Genomic DNA, 24,062 nt, shown 5'->3' with positions numbered 1-24,062 from the left:
AGCAAAAATGTTTCGCGCCAGATGCCTCTCGATCCCAGTGAAGACTTGCAAAGTCCTGCTGAGTTTCAGGAAATATGGGATGAAAATCTGAATAAGGTCTTTTTTATGGTAGCCTAGCAATAATCCTGTTAGCTCTCCTTGATATCAATACTTATAGGAAGACAAAGCAGAGAAAACAATCGAGCTTTTTTTTTTGTTTATTTTTTTAACAAATGGTTAGCATTTAAAAAAAGATGGAAACAGTCATCAGGCAAAGAGCTAAAAGCAACATAAAGCGCATTCTACTCACTTTCTGGCACAGCATGCAAAAAATTCCACTACAGTTACAAACGCTATGACTCTACCGCATCCAGCTTCCACGTAACATTTTCTGTTAATAAACACGCTCTAACGGACTTCCTCACCAAAAAAAAAAGAAAAAAAAAAAGCATAATAATTCAAACAAAAAGATTTTCCCCAAAACCTGTTTTTAGAAAGCAAACGGAGTAAATGCATGAAAAAGCAAAAAAAAAAAAAAACAAAAAAAAAAAAAAAAAACAAAAAAAGAAGGAAGAACAAACAGAAGACAGTCAAAAACTTCAAAGATAGCATGAGAAGGAAGATTCCAGGTATACCAGCGCCGGGGTAGGAATATTTTCCTTGGGGCTGGTTACCACGTTCGTTTTGTTGTTTATCTGTAGGTATGCAGAAAATAGAAACAGACAGGCCTTAGAACTCGCGGCAGGCACCGTATCTATATCTCTCTGTACAGAACATCTATATACAGATATAGATACCTCTATATAGATATAGATATGGAAATAAAAGAATCACAGAAAGATGAACTTATGAACTTGGAAGAACGCTAACAACAGATCCGATCGCGGGCTGCAACTCCTCCAAACACGCTAGCTACGGGTTTGCAGGTGCACTATACGAAGGTCTATAGATGCGGTATAGATGACTTCAGCTGTGACACTTAGAAGAACAGAGAGCCTTTAAGCAGCAGCTAATCGCATGTAAGAAGAGTAAAGAATTAATACGGGTTTGAAGAAAGTCCTAAATAGCCACTGCGATTTCCTGACAGGCAACAGTACTAAATAACTGCACCCAGTTGGTCTTTATTTCTAATAACCTATCACTGACACTAATAGTATTTGATTACTCATAGCTCTCCAGAAATCTATAGATTTGGTTTTTTTCTTCTGGGAACGGATTTGAATAAATATACCCAATTCCAGGTGCGAATAAACAGAAAAGAGACTGGGGGCCCTTTAGCTTTTTCGTGGTATTTTAGACAAAAATAATTAGACAAAAATAATTGGCAGCTGTGATTTTTTGCAGTCTCAAGAACCCTGCAGTAACAGGTGTGTCGGCCTTTCAATTTTGGTACTACAACCCAAAGGCGTAAGGTTTCACACTAGAGTATCTCCGTCCACAGCTCAGTAGATATCAACTTAACTTTACATTGTTAATCATCATGTTAATTCTTAAGACTAGCGCAGTACTACGCTTTTACAGGACTTTTGGCTCTGACTTACATGAAGTTTTAATTCAAATTAAACTGTTTAGCAATAAGTTTAAAGGTATCTGATTCTTTAAATCCATTTTTAAGAACCAGCTTTCATAAATACCGTGGTACGAAAAGAACCGAAATACTAAAAATAATGTCCCCACAGCCACTTTTTACATGCACTGAGAAGCAAGACTGAAGTATTGTAAAACTAGTGTGAAATACGTAAATTTTTTTCAAACAATAATTAGGAAAAATTACGTACATTGGGTCACGTCTGATTTTAACAAGAGCAGTCCAAAGCGGCATGCGGAACTGGGTGTGCAGATACATATTGTACGGACTTTAATCCAAACAAAAAAAAGTTCTACTGAACCTTCTAGTCATGGTACTCAGTAATAAATGCTCAAAACAAAGGGGAAAAAAAAGTCCAAAATTATTTAGTTAGTGGATCTTTGTAAAAATGGAACTAGCTTCTGCATTTAAAGAAACAAACTCTAGCAAATTTTGGGGTGAAAATTTGGTATGTTTTCTTCTAAAAGAAAAGCCTTTCTAAACCAATTAGAAAATGGCGATATGCTAAGTAAAGCAAATGAAAAGGCACAAAGAAAGAGGAAGTCCTGGAACAGTGGACCAAACCGAGCTGCGTATGACACATTGGACTTCTGATTTAAACTTCCCGATGACTCTGTAGTCTCAGATGAAGCATTTATTCAGCAGCCCGGCCAGGCGGGGTAACGCTGAAGTGTCGTCTGTGCCAAGGGCTTTGCCAAAGCCAAGCCTTCGGAAGTCGGCACCACTGGGGAAACTCACCCAACTCCAACTCCTCAGCAATTTGTGATGATTATTTGACTTTGGTAGCGGTGTGGCAGCTGACTTGTGGACTGCAGGAATCAAGCCTGAATCTTACTGATGTCTAGGTTATGGAAATGTCAACAGGATTTGCATTAATTCAACACAGACTGCAAATTTCCTTATCTTAACCAGCATTTAACGGGCTTTGAAGAATATAAAGTAGTCTTGTTCGTTAATGTCAGGGACTGTTATTTCGACACTAAACGTTATTTAGTAATATTTGCGATAGGAACCGTTCTCCCATATAGAAGAATAATATTTTTCTTTGATTTAAAATCAAAGTTCACGGTGCTCTGCTGCAGGAGGATGAGAAACAGTAGGTTTTCTTTTTTTAACAACAGTCTTTCTACAGAAGTTGTCATTAAGAGAAAATCCGAGTCATTACTGAGTTTCAAGTGTTTAAGTTTGTGCCCTAGTTATTGTCAAATAAATGTAATTTATCTATTCAGAATTACAGCCATAAGTTGCAGCAGTGTCTGAACTCACGACAGGGAGAGAATAAATACCTTTGTGCGTAAAGTTATTCACGGGGAGCCATAAGTATTAGCGATTATTTTATATATCAACTAACTTGCTTCGATATTTATGGGACCGTGCGATGGGCAAAACCTAGGCTCCTTACTCAGGAAAAAACCTTCAAAAAACCCAAACCAACCACTTCAGTGAATGAAAGTTCTACAGCAGAACCGTGGAATAATGAGAACACATACAACGCTGCTCGATGGCAGACTATATCTTCCAAAACGAGAGAAAAATCGCATACCAAGTTGTGTAACTTCAAGTTCATATTTTTATGACTGGGCAGTCATCAAGAGACTACAAATAAAAAGGCCCGAACAAAAGGCAGATAGACACGAAGCAAAAACATGAGGAAAGAAGTGAAGATTTCACTAGATTTGATACAGTCCTATTCAGTAGTAGCTCGACACAAAAAATAAAAGCGATATGCCAAACGAATGCTTGTTGTTGAATACGTAACGAAAACAGGTTAAATCAAATTTCAATTCCAATTTTGCCTGAGTAAGGAGAGCAGGCCTGGTTCCCTACTCCCTTGGTGAAAGTCCTATAAAAATAAACAATATCCATTACAGCTACTGCTGAAAACTGCAGGAAATATATTCAGAACTTCTCGGTAAGGTATCAAGAACACGGCATTCATTAGCAAAAGCAGAAAGAGATAACGTAATTCCAAACACAGTAATTTCTTCTGTGCAAACAGAACTTGGTAAAACCCTTTGAAACTTAAAGAGAGAAAACAGCACTAAGCCTGTACATGTTCTCTCTCTCATAGAACACAGACATGTGCTTTTGTTAATATATGAACACACATGGTGTATATATTGCATATCTTTTTAACGGCAAAGGGAAATGATTCCAAAAGGGGTAAAGTATTTTCACATGAAACTGTTATTCTGAAGTTGGGTTGTGCTTAAGTGGTGACCACCTATTTGTTGCGAAGAAGGAAAACTTTTCTATCAATGCCTCACTTGTCGAAAGCCACTCTCTTGGGTCTGGCAGTGATGCAGGACAGACACACACAAACGCCCCAAGCAGCCGGGCATGACTGTAGAATCACTATCGGTCTTCTGTTCAACTGATTATAAAAATATCTTAAGAAACAAAACCTGTCTCTTGGGACTTCACCTTTCCCCTGGTACTGCTGTAACCGAAAGTCCAAGCACGCTTCGTGTTTGGGATACTAGAGATGTCCCCACCAGACCTTTCCGGCGACCCTCACTGGGACGCCGCTACCGCTGAGATCCTCTGCCACTGAAATTCTATGTTCACCCAAAGAACAGACTCTTTACCTGTACATCTACATCTCTGCTTAGCCATCACCAGCCATTTTTGCTTTTGAAGGAAGGCTGGACTTCCCAGCGAAAGGTGTGGATGAGGGGTACCTGCCTTCTCTCTGCCGGCAGAAGGTGGCCGGGACATCACAGCTGAGCATCACGGACATCTCAAAAGCCATATTCAAACCCAAAATAAACAGGAATAGAGCAGGTCGCCGTGCAGGATCACAGAGGCCAACTGAACACAAGAGTGTAGAGCAGGCTGAGGAGGAAGAAGGGTTACTGAGACTGACCGTCAGTCGGGACATCGTGTGACAAAGCCCTGAGCTGTGAGGGAAGTTAGCTGGGAAACCGTAGTATGGAAAGGCCGTGAAATTGTTTTTTTTTTTTTAACTCCTGAGCATTCAGCGTGGCATCTTGGTCTCCAGTGGCTCAAGTAAAGCGATACTATTTCACCGTGCAATGTGGTTGGTGCTACGTTTTGTGGTATTAATGCCATTAGCTTTTAAAATAAGGAGGTTTTAAAAATTAATAGACGGCTGTTATGACTATTTTGTTACTGTTTTTATTTACTAAGGACAGCTGCGTTGGCCCATGTTACATCTACTTTTTTGTTTTCGTATGTCCCCAGGTTAAAAAAAAAAATTAAAAAGAAAAAACTTGCTTGAAAGAACTGCAGAACAAGTCACTGCGGATGGCATATAGCAACTGCAGGCTTAGAATCCACCAGCTTGTACTTTAAAGTCTTGCAGCTTCTCACGGTATGTTACCAAAACTAAACGCAACTGCTTGATAGTTCTAAGTGTGAACGTTTCACAGGAGGAAAAAAAAAAAATAAAAAAATCTGTCGATAAAGATCCTCACCATCATCTGAACACTCGAACTGGACTTCCTTTTCTGAATTGACCAGTCAGAGAGAAAGGAAAAGAAGAAAACGTGACTGGTTGGATTTGAAGTTATCAATGCATGGAGTACAGTATATTTCTGTTTTGGCTTTTTTTTTTTTTTTTCTTTTTTAAAGAAAAAGACAGCTTAAGCTGTAGGAAGGGCTGGAAAAATGCTACGGAGTATCTAGTATCTCAGTAGCAGAAATGCCAAAAATAAGACTTCCCCAGATGTAAATTTACTCCCTTTGCTCCACATGACCATGCAGGCAAACAGCAGACACACCAAATGTGCTGAACACCAACGTATCCAATCCCAACAAGCATAATTTAGGCAAAATTTTGGCAACAATTGGTTCCAATATTATAATTGAGATATAACAAATACCATCGTAGACCTGTAGGAGGAATGATATTTAACAAGGAAAAAGCTGGTCAGATAAGAGTACATAAAATGTATATATTCCCCAATGAAACACGTTAAGGGTTTTCCACAGGAATGAGAGAAGAGTACCGAATGTCTGCTTCTCCATTTAACTAGGATATCTACTACTCGGCAGTGAGAAGCACCGAAATCGTAGTGTACTCGCTTCATTTTTCAGTCAGTCTCATGATTATTTTTTTTTTTTGATAGGAAAAGCGTGCGTATGTGGGAGAGCAAGAACAAATATACTATGAATCTGGTATTTAAGGATACAATGTTTTGTCGAAAAGTAAAAAGTTAAGATTAAATAGAAAATTAAACTTCGGGTCAAAGACACACTTCTGAGTAAACACACAGAGCACAGAAGACTATCTTTCGAATCGTATAATGAAAGCTTGAGGCACTTATTTTAGTCTTCAGGAGTCCTCCAAGAAAAGAAATAAAATATTTTTTCATTGCTGAGCGATATATATATATATATTTTTTTTTTTTTTTCCTCTGGCTGTTTTTCAAAGTATTTATCCAGAACGGTCATTTGTGAAGCATCTCTCCTCCTGCAGGATCTGCTGACGTGAGAATAGCAGCTCTCAATCACGTCTGAAAGCTGCCAAAATGTTCCCTTCTTAGCAAGGTCTATCGGTCAGGACGAGCTGATTTGTTGAGATAGTAAAAACCCCGCAAGTTCTGCCAAATATAGCAAGTACATCTGGCAGAAGGCACCTCATGTGGAGCCAAGCCTACCAGAAAACTTCTGGTCTTCCACGAAATCTAATGCAAACTCAAGGGGAAACACGGAGGCGAGAGCGCTGCAGATAAACACTGATGCCTAAAAAGCTAACGTGCCCGCCACCAATCCGTTATTTATGTTTATAAACTAATTAATAACACCGAGTCATTAATTACACAATCATCCTTCATTAAAACAGCAAGAAAAGCATTTTCTCCAGTAGTTTTTCTGTCTTCCCCTTATAAAATACTTGCTTTTCAAATATTTCTTTTATTTCATTTTTTAGGCTTCACCTCCTAACTTTAAATCACTTCAACTATACGGCAAGAAGCGCCTATTAACCAATTCTATAAAGGAAAGAAGTAACAGTCATCAATTCTAAAAACTGGCAGAAGTTACAGATAGGTGGTGACTAATAAAAGAATATTTTAAAGCGCGTGTTTAACCTACCTTAACTCCATCTGGCTTTTTCAGCAAGCTCTTGGCTGCTGCAAAAGGAGACAAAGAATTTCGGTGTCAGGTGGTCACCACCGAGGCCAGCCAGCTGCGCAGCAAACCCCCCCCCCCCGCCGCTGCCTCCCCGCCGCGGACACTTTTTTCGGCTTTTATTTCCTCCTTTTGTTGCTCTGAGTACGGGGAACGAAATATTTACGAAACTGAAAATCCCGAAGATCATCCTCCATCTCTTTTCCCATTGATTAAAGCTGTAGGTTAATTGTATTTATACAAGGAGAGACCCCCTTGGGCGGCACAGAGGAAATGGAAGCAGGCCGAGTGTAAAAGCAGCAGCTTTGGACGTGTTTATTTTTTCAACTGCGATATATTTACACTTTTTGATGGGGAATAGTGTGATCCGACTATGGAAAATTGCTGTGCTGACGGCAGGGCCTCGGACCAGGCGTCTGTGGATCCCACGGGCATCTTAATGATGTTATTAATATGACGGCGACGTAAACGTCACCAACACCAGATTGGTGATATCTTCAAAGAGCATCGTGGGGCACTACCTATTCCACCTAATGAGAAGTAAGCCGGGTTTTAAAAAAGCTCCTCTGAGCCATGGTTCTTTGGGGATTCCCCACCGTGACACCACCCGTCACCTCGCCTGAAAGGGCAGGGAAGTGGCAAAGCGGAAAGGAAGACCAAGCCGCTAGCCGAGCGTCACTTTGGGGGAGTGCTTCCCAGGGGTTAACGACAACAACTAGCAGCCTTTACTTCAATTTCCGATGAAGAAAACCTTGTTATTTTCTGCATCGTGTCGCACACTGATCAAAATTCTTCAAAGCGGTGGGGGCTGTTGGGCAAAATTTCACTTGCCGCGTGTTAGGCTTTAGATTTCCACCACTTAAAACCGGCACCGAGAACGGGCCCAAATCATTCCAAAGTACTAAATTTGGAGGGCTGATGGGCAGACAAGCACGTCACGGCTCTGACCCTGAAAACATTTCCAGCAGAAATACATGCTGGACGACCTACCAGATTCAAATAAACTATTCACTAAAGCGTAAATGCCTCATGACTCACTGCCAAAGACTTGAAGAATAATAAATTGCAAAACGAGCCTGGCGTTTTTCGGTTTTATCATTGTTTACGACCCAATCTTCTATCACAAAGTGCTCCCTTCATTAAAGGCATCCTTCTCTTTAAAACAAACACCCCAAACAATTATACCTTGCAAACCTAAGGTTGCTCAAACTAGCTGAGGACAGTGGAGTTATTGAGTATATGGTTTAAACTTGAGGTTAATTTTTGTATTTTTGGCTTATTCTCCGGCTACATCGCCATTAAGTGCTCATTTAGCTCTGGTTCAGAGTACAGAAATAACTAATGTCCCCATTATTGTGTTGTTTACAATAAAAAAAAAAAAAGGAAAGTGAAGCCAGGTTAATGTTTATAATTTCATTTATGCATCAGGCCTCCAAATGCGGTTTATTAATTATGGCCATCAGCCAACACTACCATTAAAACTCTCACACGGCCCATGAGTCACAACTAAAATGAACAAAATTAAATTTGCCCGTATTACGCGCCGGGACCGCTGCATGTTTTTATTTACAGAAACATGTAAATGAATATTGAAAATAAATTGGTTTACATGTATTTTCGAGCCGGGAAACAGCCTGCTGCAATGTGTGCTTACAGGACCTGCCGCAACGTGGCTTTAGATTTTACCCTACCACAGATATTGCGGGCAATCCACTAACTTCAGAAATTCATTTTAGGGAAAGCGAAGGGGAGGAGCTGTTTCTAAAACCTAAGGCCAAAAAACCCAGAAGTTCATTGCTTTCGAAGCCTGTTTTATACTGTTAACTCTACAAAAATATGGGAAAACATAAATTAATTCTTCATAGGCTGCTGTTCACAATAAACTAAGTCGTTTTGCTGAATTTGTGCATGAAACTTCTGAGTTCTTTTAATGGTTAACAAACGTTACATGTTATACGTAAGCAATTAAATGAAAGCCAGTAAAAATGAGGGCACCAAAAGCAATAAGTACAAGTATTGTGTTTATGGCATTGCCAGCGTGTCCTTCGAAATGTGCCTAGTACGGATTATTATGCAGTATTTTATGTTAAAGGCCATATTCCATACTCGACTGCCTTTGCCGGTTTTGGCTTGGAACGTATTTTTAGTAATATTTTGATGCATGTTTCTTTAAGCACAGATACTGCATACAAATCAAATAAGTCGAAGAATTTGCAGGAGCAAAGCAATTAGCGTATTCTAAATTAAGCCCACAATGAAAGATTTCTTGCAACTACAAGCAATAACTATAAATAAAACCTACGGCAGCGCTAATAGGCCAGAAAGCAGACCGGAAAGAAATGGTGTTGTGACAACATGTAGAAATTAAAGTGATTTAGGACAAACAGCAGTTTTGATTTAGAAGAGAAAAAAAGATGTTCCTTTCACGTGCTGAGGGTCTTACCTCACAAGAAATATACATTCCACATAAAAGGAAGAAAGAAAGAAAAAGGAAAATAAAACACTTTTATAACCACATCGTTATGGACAAATGACCTTCAAAAAAGCATGCCGGGCAATGAAATACAACAACGAATAAACAACTTCACAAAATAAAATGTCTCCAAGGAAAAATATGGGTCAGTGTGGTGTAAAACGGAGATGACAGGTGAAAAAAAAATCCAAAACAAAGCCAAAAAACCCTGTTAGCTTTTCATGCCGAAATACTATTTTAAAATTACTTCAGGCTTTTTCGGTTCATGAAAGTTGAAATTGACCCTCACATATATAGACGGTGACAGTTATGGGAAGTGATGAGAAACGATGTATTTGTTTGACATTTAATAATAATTCTTTTTTACAAGATACGCAGCCTACAGCATCCCTACCTTTGAAATGAATTGGCAGATACCGGCAATTCATTAAGCGTTAAAGCAGTTTACCAATTTTCTGTGATTTACAGAAATGGAGTCTTCTGTGTTATAGGTGTGTATTAAATATAGGACTTTAACTAAGAAATAAACTGTATTTCAAGTACTATGCAAATCGAACAAGTCCTTCCTGCATTCACGATTATGTAATTTATTTTGGATGATTCAGTGCTTATTATTATTCAAAACATGCCCAAAGCACTATCATGTTTTTGTGGGCAAATTAATTTACGTTACACTCCAACAGCTGCGTCACAGAGTAGGAGGACATACAAGACTACCGATTTTAAGATCTGGCGTTCTTTTTCGCTATTCACTTGAAATCTCCAATGGCAAAACGAAAACTTCAGCATAGCATCAAAGTTTTGGCAATACGACTGGTGAGGACAATTCTAACTCTAACACCAAACTTACGTTAGCTTGTGCTACTCAAATCTGTTTAGTATGAAGGTCTAAATCTCCAGGGATACCGCTATAAAATTATTTCATAAAGAGAAAACGTCTCGTATCAAGCTAGGCATTAGAAGAGAAGGGAAAGGAGGACTCATTTTACTATGTTTCTTACTCCTTAGCAAAGCAATAAAGAATGAACATGCCTTTTTTTTTTTTTTTCTTTTTTTTTTTTTTTTTCAATTGAAGAGGCAACAGAATCCTGGAATGAGATTTCAGGTACATAAAAATCAGTTTTTTGGTGCACGTGCGCTCATGGTGCATGGTACTTATGCATGTGGAGCTAGAGGCATTACTTTCAATTTTCCTCCACCAAAACAGACGGGAAAACACTGTCTTTTGACTGCTAACACTGAAAAAGCGAAAAGAAGGAACTTGCATTCTGCTGAAAAATTAGACTGTCGTTTACAAGAGATTCTATTTGGCCCAAATAGTTTAAATTCTCATTTGCTTCTGCAAAGGAAACAACTTAAGATCTATCACGTTTAGGTGCTCCTGAATAACAAAGATCTTTCTGTACTAATAAATCCTAATTAGATGTTAGTCATCACAGCCATCAAAAACATAAAGACCACAGTACCCTGGAGCTCGATGAACATACCTGAGAAATTTCTGGTAGCCAGCATAGTTGTCAAAATGGCCCCCTGTGTACACATACATTTTCTCAAATTAGCATTGCACTCGTGTAAAATTCTGAACGCGAACAGGACACAACAGAAAGGAAAACACACACGTAAATTACATCAATTACTAAATTAATCCTGAAGGAATGGATTGTCTGTGCGTTACCCATCACACGTGATGCCGTGAGAGCGTAAATTGATAATTTAATCTTAATTACACGCCTACCAGCGATTCTTACAAATCTCAAACGTTTACTAATTGTGAGTACGTAATGCACAAACCGTGAGTACTCCCAGGCACAGCAATTACCCGCTGAATATGAAACAAACTCTCCTCATGCGCTTAGGTTCTTTTTTAGGTAGGAAGAGGAGTTTATTTGTAATGTGCTAATCAGAAACGTTCACATCTGCAAAGTTATCCTGTCTAGTCAGGAGAAAACAAAGATAATCTAAAGAGTAACCTTAAGGATTTTCCTTCAGTGAAGTATTTTTAATGGGTATAAACGAAGATGATTGTTATTATTTTTAATCCAAGCACATGGATGTTCTATTCACGTTTGCGAAAAGTTTAAGATCCTCATGCTCAAAAGCTGATCCTCTATCTAATAGTTCATCCAAGCATAATATTCAAGAAAAAAAAAAAATCCTTAGGGACCATTTGTTTTACACATGGAACACAAGCCGACATACTTTAATCTTTCCAAAATTAGCTACTCGTTCTTGCGGAAGTTTTCGTTCTTACCTTTAGTTTTCTCCTTGCATTGAATTTCTTCAAGCAGTCTACAGTCTCCTGTCTGTGCATCATAGAGGCAACAGTGGAACGTTGCTGAGAGAAGAAAAGGATCATTTTAACACACCCATCTAGCATTTTATTTACTCTACAATGTACGTATTACAACCCACGTGAGCCAAAACTTAGGCCTTTAAGTTCTTATCGTCTGTCTATCCCTTTGGGCAGGTTTCTACACATTTGGGTATTTCCAAATCAACCAAACCAAGGTTGCATTTTATTCAGCCTTTCCCATGTGCAAAGTCCTCTTGAAAGAAACAGGGACCAAGAAAAGCACAAAATCTTAGAACTTGTATTAGGCGGTAATATACTGAATTATGATTTTGGAAAATGTATTTTAAAACAAGAAGGAAGCTTTTCTTCACCATCAGTGATATTAGGCGAGGTACGGCAGGAGGAAACATTTCGGAGAAAATTCAGCGGTACCTGCAGTTTCCCTGTAACTCAACTTAATTTGCATCACAGTTTTAAAGGCAAGACAATGCAGCCTACTCATTGTCACTGTGACTTTCGAAGTATCGGCCCAGACTACCTGCAAAGTCAAAGTGTAGAATGGACTGAGAACTGGAAAGCAGTCCTGGCTCCAGTAAGAGACAGGCGGCCTCTGCTACCTGCAAATTGGCTTTTAAAAAGTCCCTGAATTTCCTGCCTTTACATTTCCTCCTTATCATAATGGCTACAGGGAGATGAATACGTAAAGCGTTCCCTAACTGAATATAACTTACTTGTACACTTTTTTTTTTTTTCTCTGATAATTTAAAATAAAGCTCTAACTTGGGAACTTCTGCACCACAACGTCAAAGCAAAGGGGTTCGTTTCTGCAAAAATCGTATCCCACGCTGAGACCTCGATATATGACACCACTGACTGCGACTGTACAGTTACGATTTTACACTCCTGTAGCCACAGAGCTGCACAAGTAAGGACAAAAACTGTCCTCTAAACACCTTCGCTATATGCTGAAGTAAACCATAAGCTGATTTATTTTTTTTTTGTCTGCCAAATTATCCTGTTAAATCTGTGGGAATTACTTACGCAGATCCACGGATGCTTTAGTGCTTCTGATGCTGTGATACGTTTTGCTGGGTTGATGGTAAGCATTTTATTAATAAGGTCTTTTGCTTCAGGAGTCACCGTATCCCATTCTGGTGAGGGAAACTTAAAGAAAAATAAACACATATATTATCTTGCACAATCTTCACACAATTTTACCTAAGGGTTTTTATTGATACTGTTTCTGTAACGTCAATTGCTAGCGCAACTAACCGGTTTTAAGGGGGAAAACACAGTTTGTCGCGATTAGGAAAGTCTGAATTGGTCAGTTTTAGAAATAATTTTTTTCTCCTTTACTATTTTGACCTTTTATTTATTTGGTTCAAATGCACAGCATTTCTGTATTTACAGTAACATGATGCCCATTGAAATTCACAGCATAAAATAACAGCAGCAGACAGAATAACACGCTCCAGTCACCTGACAGGGTAACGGTCATACAGCACTTAATACAGCCCTAGTTTCAATTTTAATAAAAGACAAGAATATCAAGCATTATTATTCAAACTCCTTGTTTGCCTTCCTTCAATGTAAATCTTAATGCTAACCGTATCGTTGTGGTACACAAATCCAACTAGTTATGAATTAACACCTCCCTGTTCGGTCATATGTTTATACGTGGACTCAAGGCGCCTGCTCAAATGCAAATGGAATGAAAAAAATCCATGTCTTAAACTATGCTTACTTGTTCGCTAGGAAGAAGACTCGACAGAGCGTAAGTTTATTTTCACTAAAAGGCCACAGCGTAACAACTCCCTTTTCAGTCACCCTCCAGGACTGGATTCAAGTAAAAGCTTAAAAATCATAAGGTTCTGTGTTTTCCTCTTCGTCGTTCACAAACTACCTGACTCTTGAGGACCAACAGCCTTCTGTCTCTTTAATACCATATAAATGGATGATCTCGCAAGATTTATACTATCACCAAATCATCGGTTCTTACTCACCAACAGTTATACTGCTTTTTATTGGAATACATGTCGTTAATGAAAATATTCCTTTCGAAAAGCTCTCTAAGAGCTCGCATCTCCGCACGCGGGCAATACAACAGCATCGAGGGGTGTGTTTAGGGAGCTTAAGAATTCCTAAAAACCATTTAGAATAATTGATTGGTTGAAGAGATAAACCACAGGGAAAAACGCCGGCCCTTGGGAGCTCACAGAGGTCTGAACAGGGTTGTCAGGGTAACGTAAGCTTGCATGATTGACACAAGGACCAGACAATGAAAGTTTGGAGCCGGAGGGAAATGAGATTTAAATTAGCATAGCATGTTCCCATTCCAATACGGTTCATGTTACGAAAGCAACATTTACCGCACTGAGCGGCTCATAAAGACAACCAATAAAAAAAAAAATTTAAGAAATAAATCTAATTTCACTTTTCTCTCTAGAAAACTCCTATTTAGAGGTACAATTATAATAACTGAATAGTCAAGAGTATGGTACGTACATCATAAGCACCAGCCTTGATCTGCTGGTAAAGCCTGTGCTGGTCTTCATCCCAGAAAGGAGGATATCCCACCAGGAGGATATAGAGAATGACGCCTGCAGAAAAGTCATAGTAGCATTTAGTGATTTTAAGGAAAAAACACAGAAATTAATTTTGCACCTGAAAACCATGTACAACAAACGTTCAATAGTATTATCCCAGCTACCGAAAAACGCTGTTGATACGGGAGAAAATAGTAAATGTAAGGTTCACAAGATAACCTCCTATGCAGGGTGTGGGTAACAACAATGAGCATCTGACACAACATCAGATCAGGAACACTGAAAATGTCTAGCTAGCTGGAGAAATAATTTTCAGTGATCACGGACGTTCTAAGAAAATGTGGTTTTTTACCTCTGGTTTTATCATGGCTTGTACTGGTCAGATTCTGTTTTAACTAATCCCACGCAAAGACAACGTGGGCAACTCGGTTCACCTGTATAAATATACGGTCGATAGGACATTAAGAAGTCCATCGGCTAGTCTTGCAGAGGTGATTCACTACGACTAAAAGTGCTTTCATAAATACAACCAACTAAGCGTGGCCAGAAGCAAAAGAAGGAAACCACCGATTGTTTTCCATGAGGTAGCCCCACTTGCCAGCACCTTAAACTACACCGTTTCAAGAACTGGATGATAAAGTAATTGCCCTGTCCTCCAGCTCACAAAACATTTAGTTTCACAGTTTAAAACTGCAGTTGTAGTACATTGCTCAGACTTGATTTTAGGCTGCTTGTGAACCAAAACTAAGGCCCAGATCACAGGTTGAATTGTTATGTTTTCTAACTAGCTATTTTTTTTAATACTTTGCGGAAGCGTGTTGTGTAGACATGGCCGAGAATGCCGTCATAACAACACACCTTCATAAGTAATAATAATTTAAAAAAAATAATAATGAAGGTGGTAGAATAACGAAAGATCCAATCATCTCTTCTAAAAATTAATACTGAATTATCCTAAATACATATTATCCGATGCAGAATGTAATGTATTCTGGATATCATCTCTCTCCTTCAAAATACTTTCCAGTGGACTGAACATCGTCTTTCAGAATAATTTCTTACCACATGCCCACATATCCACAGGTTTTCCATAAGGATCTTTTCGCAACACCTCTGGAGAAAGATATCCTGGAGTCCCAGCAAAGCCTGTCAAACGGCAAGGCAGTTAGTCTCAAAAGCTCTGTGTGTTCCACAAAAATCAAGTAATTCCCATCTCAGTCCACAAGATGTTATTCCCCAAGCCATTGACCCCTGACTGCTTCATTTTGAACTTTTCTTTTTATGGCGAACCACCTAGAAGTAACGATAAGAGGGAGTGGGTTCAAGCTGCAGCAGGGTAGGTTTAGCCTGGACATTAGGAAAAAATTCTTCACAGAAAGTGGTCAGACACTGGAACAGGCTGCCCAGGGAGGTGGTGGAGTCGCCATCCCTGACTGCGTTTAAGATTTGTTTAGATGTGGTGTTATGGGGTATGGTGTAGGGGAGAACTTTGTAGAGTGGAGTTGATGGTTGGACTCGATGATCCCAAGGGTCTTTTCCAACCTAAATGATTCTACGATTCTATTGATAATGGGAATTCTTATGCAGACTTGGCACATCCCTTTCTGCCACCATGCCTGGAAGAGTCGAGAGGGCACCACACCACAAAGCTGCTGGTTCCCCATCTACTCCAGCACTCCACATTCATCAGTGGGGTCAAGAATCTGGTGACGATGCAACAGGGGAAGGTTTCTACAAAGACTACAAGATAGACGATGAAATTTCTTTGCCGACTTCTGCATTACTGTGAGCTGTAGCGAGACATCCAGTAGCGAGGGGCAACCACATCTGGTTCAGGGTCAAGGTCAAAAAAAGTTGGGAGAGTAGGGGGAGCGTGGGGAACATGAACTGAGTGGTCACCCTTGGAGATACTAATTGAAAGACAGAAAATGCACCCCACGCATGCCAAAGACTGTTACTGGTTTTGTTTTTTTTAATCATTAGCCTAATTTAGGCTACTTTAAGATAGCCCCAAACTATAAGAATGAAGACTGTAAACATGACTTGTGTGGGATTTCTGGGAGTCCATCAGCTGTCGGGAGAGTTACCACACACAGGGTACTTCCACTCACATTTATGGGGAACTACAAAACAGAGGGGCAGCTAAGCTGCAGTATCCTGACTATAAGGAGCATTTAAAGACCCCTGCTCAGTCTTACGGGAGGGCAGATGTCGGAGCGAACAACACGGAGGGCTGGATGTAAGAAAAGCTTACGTATGGAGAGGTGTCTCATTTAGAAGAAAAAAAGAAAAGTAAAAACACTGTTCAAATTCCTTCATGCAGAAGTGGAAACTCAATTCAGCCAATGCCAGACAGTGGCAAAGTAACATTCAGAGATGTTCGGGATCAGCTTTCAGAAGAGCACGACTGGCTACTCCTTAGTATGAAGGCCCCCCAGCTTAGGGCTCAGCCTTCGTACAACCTTTGCTGTTCGTATTTCGCACCATCTTTCCACAGCAAAACTCATTTCCGTGAAGTCATTCCACTTCTGGAAACCTCCTTACAGAAAGCATCTCTCAAGTAACCCAGCCTTTAAAATTTATATGCTCCTCATTCTTTATTCATCACCAGCAGTGCCGCTTTCTCTTAGGAGAAATGCAAAACGTAGGTATAAACGTAGATTTTTCTTAGGACACTATAAATGATAAAAACTTCATGACCAACAATATTCTCTACCATCTCAGTTAATACGGCTGCTCTTTCAAGCGTCTCTGCCTAAAATACCTGCTTGGGAATTCCTGAAAGGTGAGAATTTGGTGGCTTTTGGGAAGGACCACGCGTCATTTCTGAAAGACCACGCTGGATTCCACAAAACTCCTGAGAGACGGTGATAATGTATAAAGCGCGCAGCTACAGAAAAAGGAAGCCTTTGCCCCGCAGCTGGCAATCACTTCAGGGTGGGAGGAGGAAATGAAGGAACACATTCTGTATATTCGACTGAGAATAGAGCTAAAATATTTTCATGAAAAATAAGCTTGTTTTTTGCAGTCTCCTGATAGGAGAGCTATGAATTGTTAAAGCATCCTATCATACAGGAAACACATCTTAAGCTCCTTTGAGAAGCTGAAAAATACACGTTCGAAGTAGCTTTAAATAGAGCGATGTTTCGTATCTCTTCTGGGCTGCAGTGCTCTATTAATATTGCTGTTCGTTTTAAAGGGGAAATAAAGTTGTCTCAACTTTCAAACTTACCATTATTAATTATTATCCCACAACAAAAATTTAAATTAAGTTTATGCGAAGATTACACACGTGCTTCATGAATGGTGAGCACGTCTCTTGAGTCAAACCTGGGCTGAAGGTTAGCTATAATTCAAGGCCGGGCTTGACGAGGCTCTGAGCGACCTGATCTAGCTGAAGATGTCCCTGCTGACTGCAGGGGGGTTGGACTAGATGACCTTTACAGGTCCCTTCCAACCCAACACATTCTACGATTCTATAATCCCACAACATAAATTTAAATTGAGAGAGATGCATCTTAAACACCCAGCAGAAGAGATTACTGCTCTAAGATCTGCCCTGTGCTTTCATCAGGTCCCTGCTGGATTTACGGCCTCTCAGCACCCCTCATGCAAGGATTCCAAAATAAAACGGCAGAATAAACCACGTTAAACAGTCCGAGTTGTCTATTTTTGCTAACACGCCTCCCTTCGACTCAAGAATGAAAATTCGAAGGAGCAGTCTGGTGAGAAGACAGGGAGAAGGTGGCAGCAAGGGGGCACGAGCAAGCAGCTGGGAGTAAGGACAGGGCAGCAGCTTTCTCCTCCTGCACGGCTGGATCCAGAAGAGCAACTGCACACAACCTAAATTTAACGCAACGAGCGAACTAATACCGTGAAACTACTCAACTGACTGTAGTGGTGCGTATTTCAGTCCTAGTTGCAGGGCTGGACTTAAGATGAGATGCAACTAGGGCTAAATCCAGCTACCGGTGAGTTAACTGCAGCCCTTCCACCGACTTCAGCCGGGGGCAATGACTCACCTGCCGCTTTCCCAGTACATTAAACACCTGCTCCCAGGGTGGGGTGCTTCAGCCAAACCCTCCCAACGCTTTCTACAAACAGGCAAGGAACAGGTTTGTTTTACAAACCCGCGAACCGGGAAAGCGTTCCGTTGCACCCAGCCACACCGAGCTCTAGCCAGTCTCCCGCTGAGGCGTAGCCGTTGGGGTTCAGCAGGAAAGCGACCATCACACCAGAGGACTACACTCCAAAAAAAAAAAAAGGGGAAGAAAAAAAAAAAAGGAAAAAAGAAGAAAAACATACTGATGCAGAGCTATAATTAGAATCAGAGCACACCATGAGTCACTAAGTGCTGCAGAATCCAGTGGAAAGCTGAAAAATCTTCTGGAATGGAGCAAGAGAAAGTTCATAACGTCGAGCACATCAGAGATGATCTTTTGCCTTGTTAAAGCAGCCGTTAAGAAGATGAAGGCAGGCACTCGGACCATTCCAGAAAGGTTTTGCAGAGGAAGTTCCAGAACCCACTAGCTTTATCGAATACCACAAATTAAAAAAAAAAAAAAAGGGCCACACGAGACTACTTTCTTTCTGTTACCTTGCTGCCAGCTTACCTCCTCCTTACATAAATATTTTGATGACATTCTGCTCCACCTCCTCTCTACCAAGTTCAGCGCGGCAGTCCTCACGATGCTACGAGTCTAAGCCAAGCACTTCGCAAGAACCAAATGACCAGAAATTAAAGCTCAAGGTTTTACAGGGAATTACAACCCCCCCCTCCCCCGGCCTCGTGCACCACCTGCATCCATACGGATGTATCATCAGGAGAAAATAACCTCGAAGTGAAGTTCACCCTGCCGGTTTTTTCTTGAGATGCTTCCTGTTTACCTGATGTTTCTGCTGCTACAACAAATCACTTGTGCTTTGTCTTATGTCTGTTCCACTCCTTTTGTACTGGGCTATTTGTTAATGTGCAAGAACAATCTCCTCTGTCCTCTGTGGATTATTGAAATCCCTTTAGATAAAGGCCGGGATTTAAAACAACAGGCTAGCTTATAAAGCTACCAACATATGTCCAACGGTACTGCCTGCGCATCCGCCCGTGGTTATATCCTAGCTTTCAAACACTCAAATCTCTCAACCCACGGCCTGCACAAAATCCTTTGTGCTTTTACCCTAAGCTTTGACAGCACGCTCGCAATCGCTTTGTTCAATTTTAAACCGCACTTTCTTAGCTGCCGTAAGTGAGAAGAGGCAGCTGCTATAAATATTTTATTCTGTATTTTTTCCTCCGGGGATTTACAATAGATTTTTGTCCCCGCGCTTCACGTCTGTTCCAAGAGGGTGGTACGAGAGATAGACGCGCCACGTTCGTACATGTCCTACTATTTAAAATGACCTGTATTAAATCTTTTTCACCATTTTCCTTTGGCTATCTGTTACTGTAACAAAGAACCTGCAATTAGCATATTTTCTTTTTAATTAACAAAAAAAAAAAGGAATACTTTAGTGGAACGGGAGAGAAGTGCATAATATTCAACTCAATACCCCCCCATCGTCTTCTCATAACCTGAGGCGGAGCATTGTACAGGACGCTAAGATACATTCCAGGTATCGATCCTGGTTTGCACCATCAATTGCCACCGTCGGGAAGGCAGACGCGTTCCCTTTCCAACATTTCACGACCAAGTCTGAAGCACAGAACGCGCTCACAAGCACACAGGGAGTTTGCTTCCACGCTCCCACACATCTTTGTCGCCTTCACCATCAAGCAAGCGTACTCTTGCTCTCTTCCAGATGAAGACGATGTTTTCAACACCACTAAGGTGGCTGAGAAACTCCAGTCCCAGCCTCAGATGATGTTCGTAAGCTGTGGATAAGACAACCTTTTCCAGACTATCCTGCAAGGTTCCAGATGCTTTTAACCACCCTTTACCTTCCTGGGTTTACGCTCTCCACGATCTACTATGTAAGGTGCTTAACATATTGATGGTTGTACTTTTTTAATAAGCCGTCTTATTTTGACTTCAGTGGGTCAAAGAACAGTTTTATGAACTTTTACTTGCAGGTGTGAAGGGGGCAGCCACCTCTAGGACAGCAATACAAAGAGCTGGGACAGACAGCTTGTACGGTCACAGGAAGCTCTGGATGTGGACGATCGTCACAGCCTCAGGTACTCAACCTCCCCCTTTTTTTTTCCATTCAAGTCACATTCCGAAGTGCTTCAGAATTAAATTTTCAGATCTTTCAAGGTGACAGACAATTGTTCAGACAAAATGCCTGGACGACTGGGCAGGCAGAGTCAGCAGTATTAACCTACGCTCTTACTCCTCGGTCACCCAAGCAACCTGACTGGAAACCACCCATCTCCCTCCCAGGCCCCGCAGCCGTGTTTCCTTCCTCTAGATACACAAGGGAAACCGGGGGAAAAGGGGTTTGTGTGCACCCACGTCAAACTTACAGCCTGACAAAAGCCAGGACAAACCAGGAATCAGAAAACCTAAGTTTCCGGGTCAAGAAATGTTAACGTCACTGCAAAAGGAACATTTGTAAAACTGTATTTACTAGAAGCACTAATTAAAAAACCCTCTCCCCTCCATCCTGCCCTGTACCAGTACTGCTGCGCTGGCAAAATCCCCGGTATGAACACAGCCGTGCCAACAGAAGAGACTTTTGCCAATTTATTTTACGTCCTTTGGCAAAGTGATTTACCTTTGCCCGTGAAGAGGAGGCTACGAGGCAGAGCCACTTCTTGGCTAAGCGAGCGCTGAGATTTGGAAACGTAGCCTCGGGTCATTTCTGAAGCCTTGGGGGATTTTTATTTGGTTGGTTGGTTGTTTCCCCCCTCCTCCTTTTTTTTTTTTTTTCCTTTTTATTTTTTTCTTTTTTTTTAAGCACCTAAGGTCTGCTGCCAAGCTCTGTTTAATTCGGTGAGAATTACAGATAACATTCTTCCTGGAGAAAAAGGTCTAACGTGTAGTCAGCTGGAGAGACTGAACTATGAACAAAATACCCCTTAAAGCTACATATCAGGTAGTCACACGGCTGCGTGTTTTACCCTAGGGTGCGAGTTGGGCGTTTTGGGAGGCTTAACAGCTAGGCTGAATAAACGGTGAGAAAAAACCCAAATATTTACTTACCAAACCAAGCCTGTTGTTCTCCTTGGACTTCTATAGCCAATCCAAAGTCCGCCAGTTTTACTGCTGCTCCCTTGGATTTGCTAGCTAAAAGTAAGTTCTCAGGCTTTATTCAGAGAGAGAAAAAAATTGAGATGAAAAGATAAGTAAATATATTTTAGACAGGTTTTCACTTTTTTTTTTAGTTACGGTAGTCTGGAAAAGAACAAATACTTAGAGGAGTGGAAAAGAGGAAAAAAAAAAAAAACCCATGCGTTTCTTTTAATTCCTATTTGGAAAGAACCACCAGGCCTGAAAAGAGCCTTCACGATCCCACGACAGCAAGAGTAAGGACAACGTGCGGATCTACTAGATCATACGGAACTGCGACACCTCCTCGCGTGATAGGACAATTCGGAGACTCCTAAGAGCTCATTACCCGAAAAATGCTGCAGAAAACCCCCCCAAAAGACAGCTATTCTTTGATTCCTTGTCTAACTTAGGTGGTTTGCAGGATTAGGCAGCTGTAACTGTCAAACATAAATATGTTTTGCATGACAGCTTAACAATAACAGACACATTATTATATTTGTATTTAGAGGGCAGGTGTATTTACTTTGCAAACCTTTCAGCATGCCCACGTTTGTGCTTGCAGAAGTTCCCACTTTGCCTTTTTTTTTTCTTTTTTTTTTTTTTAGGGTATGTTGGTCACGTCTGAAATCAAATGCTATAGTAGGCGCACACAATTAAAGGCTCTGAACGAGTAATGGTGTTCATTCTATTGTTCATAACGTATCCTCTTAACTTCATTTAGCAAATACATCAAATGCAAAGCATCTGAAGAGAGCTTCATTCCATGAACCTTGATTTTTTCTTTTAAAAAAACAACTTACAAAATACTGTAGAATTCAACAGATTATTTCAGAGAACTGCGACCTCTGTACTATTTTCTTGTCCTTTCTTTCTTTTCTACCTCCGTTGTTTTTAAGAAAGGTTTTGTTCTACGTTTACATCATAACAAAACCTCACTTCCAAGGGTATTGCTGCGACTTTTCCAGAAGCAATTTCTGGAGGGATCTATCACAAGGAAATTCACTATATCCAGTCTGGCACTGGGGACCCAATCCTGCAAACTCTTAAATCCGTATTTCCTTTTGAACCCAGCAGCAATCATATAGGTTTTCCAAGGGACTATTTATGCGATGAGAGTTAATCCCATGCAGGTACTGAGCCTGGAAACAATTCAGATCGTAAGCTTCTTTCAGCAACGGCTATCTTGAATACATCTGTCAAGTACCCAGCCAAATACGCCGGAGCCTAATTAAGACCTCAACCACTGTGATACTTCTATTAATTAACAACACAACTGGTCCTGGCCAACTCTAAAGGTGATTTTTCCCCCTCTCACCAAACCGTAAAGGACCATTTCGCAGCAGTTTACACACCCCATTCTCTCACGCCGCTTGTCATTTAACCACCCTAATTTCAACATACGGTCGCATAGTTCTTGAAGGTTTCCCACCAGAGTGAGAGAAGTTTACGGTAACGACTTCCTGGAACGCACTCCTTATGTAAACCACTTGAAGCAATGGATGATCCCGTTTGGTTGTGACCTTCAGCAAGCCCAAAGCAGCCAAACGCCTCACCCTCGCGGCGGGAAACGCAAGCTCTAACCCACCAGGCGCAAACCACTTCGCCACACATGAGTCCGGTCAAAACAGTCGTTTTTCTGGGTTCTGCCGCTGGGTTGTTGTGTTTTGTTTTTTTTTTTCCCTTGGGTATTTTCTTTCAAAATTCCATTACTCATCTTTACTCCGCCGATCAAAGCGCTCTGCAGAAATACCGTTCTATAGGTGACTATATTTCAAGAGAAGCTGAAGCAGATTTCCCAATTTACTCCTGTGCCAAAGCCACCACCAGCCTTTTGGGCAAGGTTGTGTGGGACTATGCGCTTAAACAACACGCGGCTGTCATTTCAGGCTGACGAGAGGCGTACTAGATAATTACCATGCATTAACTTCGAATGACGGCAATTACTTGGAAAACATTAACAGCCCAGCGTGGGCCACTCGGGACTCGTACTTTGGCTTCAGGAGTGTCACCTTGCGTCACCGGTAGCCTGGCTGCAGTCAAGCATGTAGAATGGCAGCGTTAACTACTAAAATTACTTACAAATAAATTAAGATGTTTTATGTGTTATTTTTCCAAAGGTCTTTCATTCTTAGAGCTCAAGTCTACATCTCTGTGCATTTTTCCTTGAATATCACCAGAGCATCTGCTTTTGGGGGGGGAGGAACGCAAGAGGGTCATATTCACAGAGTTTCACAAAAGCAGCGATGCTGCTGACTGCCAAAAACTGGAATTCCTACAGGGAAGTGCACTTTTACCATCTGGTAAAGCCAGACTGCCACTAACAAGTTAGTTTTTTTCTGGATCTAGGACCCGCCACCGCTCTGACTTATACCAAGGGCTACAAAGAGAGCAGCGACAAGCACTTCTGCAGGCCAGAAGAGGCTGCAAAAGCTCCTCTCTGTTTTCTACTAAATTAGGCTAAAAAAATATGAGACTGTCCAAAATCTCCTCCTCTTGCTGCCCTCCCCGCCACCAAAAATGCCATCAAATTGTGGTCTGAGTTATGGGAATGAAAACCCCATCAAGTTTTGCAGCTGAAGGATCCATGCCAGGCCATAACCATCTTCTTCTACACGTCTTGTAGTCCTGGGCCTTGGAACTCGGCATCTTCTTTTTGGCACAGAGAGTTCTGCTGGGATTTCACCACAGTCTTTCTCATCATACTTTGGTGGTTTTTTTCTTTTGCCACAAAGTAGTAACTGAAGAAGGATGGTTTTCTGCGCCCTGAAGTTTTCACTTTCAGAAATGAAACTGGGTGCTACAGCTTGGCAGAAATGCTTTTTCTCACACTGTTTTTCCGATTCATCCTGGATTTGCCAGGGTAAGAAACCCACACGGGGTT

The 24,062-nt window shown here is 40.9% G+C and overlaps 1 protein-coding gene across 50 annotated transcripts in view; it reads right to left on the bottom strand.

Annotated features, from left to right (window-relative positions):
* The window catches only part of CAMK2D (calcium/calmodulin dependent protein kinase II delta), a 158,805-nt gene that overhangs the window by 28,398 nt on the left and 106,345 nt on the right, over window positions 1-24,062 (bottom strand). For 12 of the 50 annotated variants that reach the window (XM_074588528.1, XM_074588529.1, XM_074588548.1 and 9 more), the window contains exons 7-13: window positions 21,113-21,215; window positions 15,036-15,119; window positions 13,933-14,027; window positions 12,469-12,591; window positions 11,386-11,469; window positions 10,622-10,664; window positions 6,626-6,660 (exon numbers count right to left, since the gene is read on the bottom strand). In XM_074588528.1, coding sequence (XP_074444629.1) covers window positions 6,626-6,660; window positions 10,622-10,664; window positions 11,386-11,469; window positions 12,469-12,591; window positions 13,933-14,027; window positions 15,036-15,119; window positions 21,113-21,215 — 567 coding nt within the window. Of the gene's footprint in view, window positions 1-614; window positions 675-5,004; window positions 5,038-6,625; window positions 6,664-10,621; window positions 10,665-11,385; window positions 11,470-12,468; window positions 12,592-13,932; window positions 14,028-15,035; window positions 15,120-21,112; window positions 21,216-24,062 lie in introns of all 50 variants that reach the window. The other 38 variants (XM_074588527.1, XM_074588547.1, XM_074588564.1 and 35 more) reach the window with 7 other exon arrangements.

This window comes from Larus michahellis, chromosome 5, assembly GCF_964199755.1.
Source record: "Larus michahellis chromosome 5, bLarMic1.1, whole genome shotgun sequence".
Classification (NCBI taxonomy): Eukaryota; Metazoa; Chordata; class Aves; order Charadriiformes; family Laridae; genus Larus; species Larus michahellis.
Note: the sequence above shows the minus strand (reverse complement) of the source record. Positions and strands in the feature narration are given on the sequence as shown.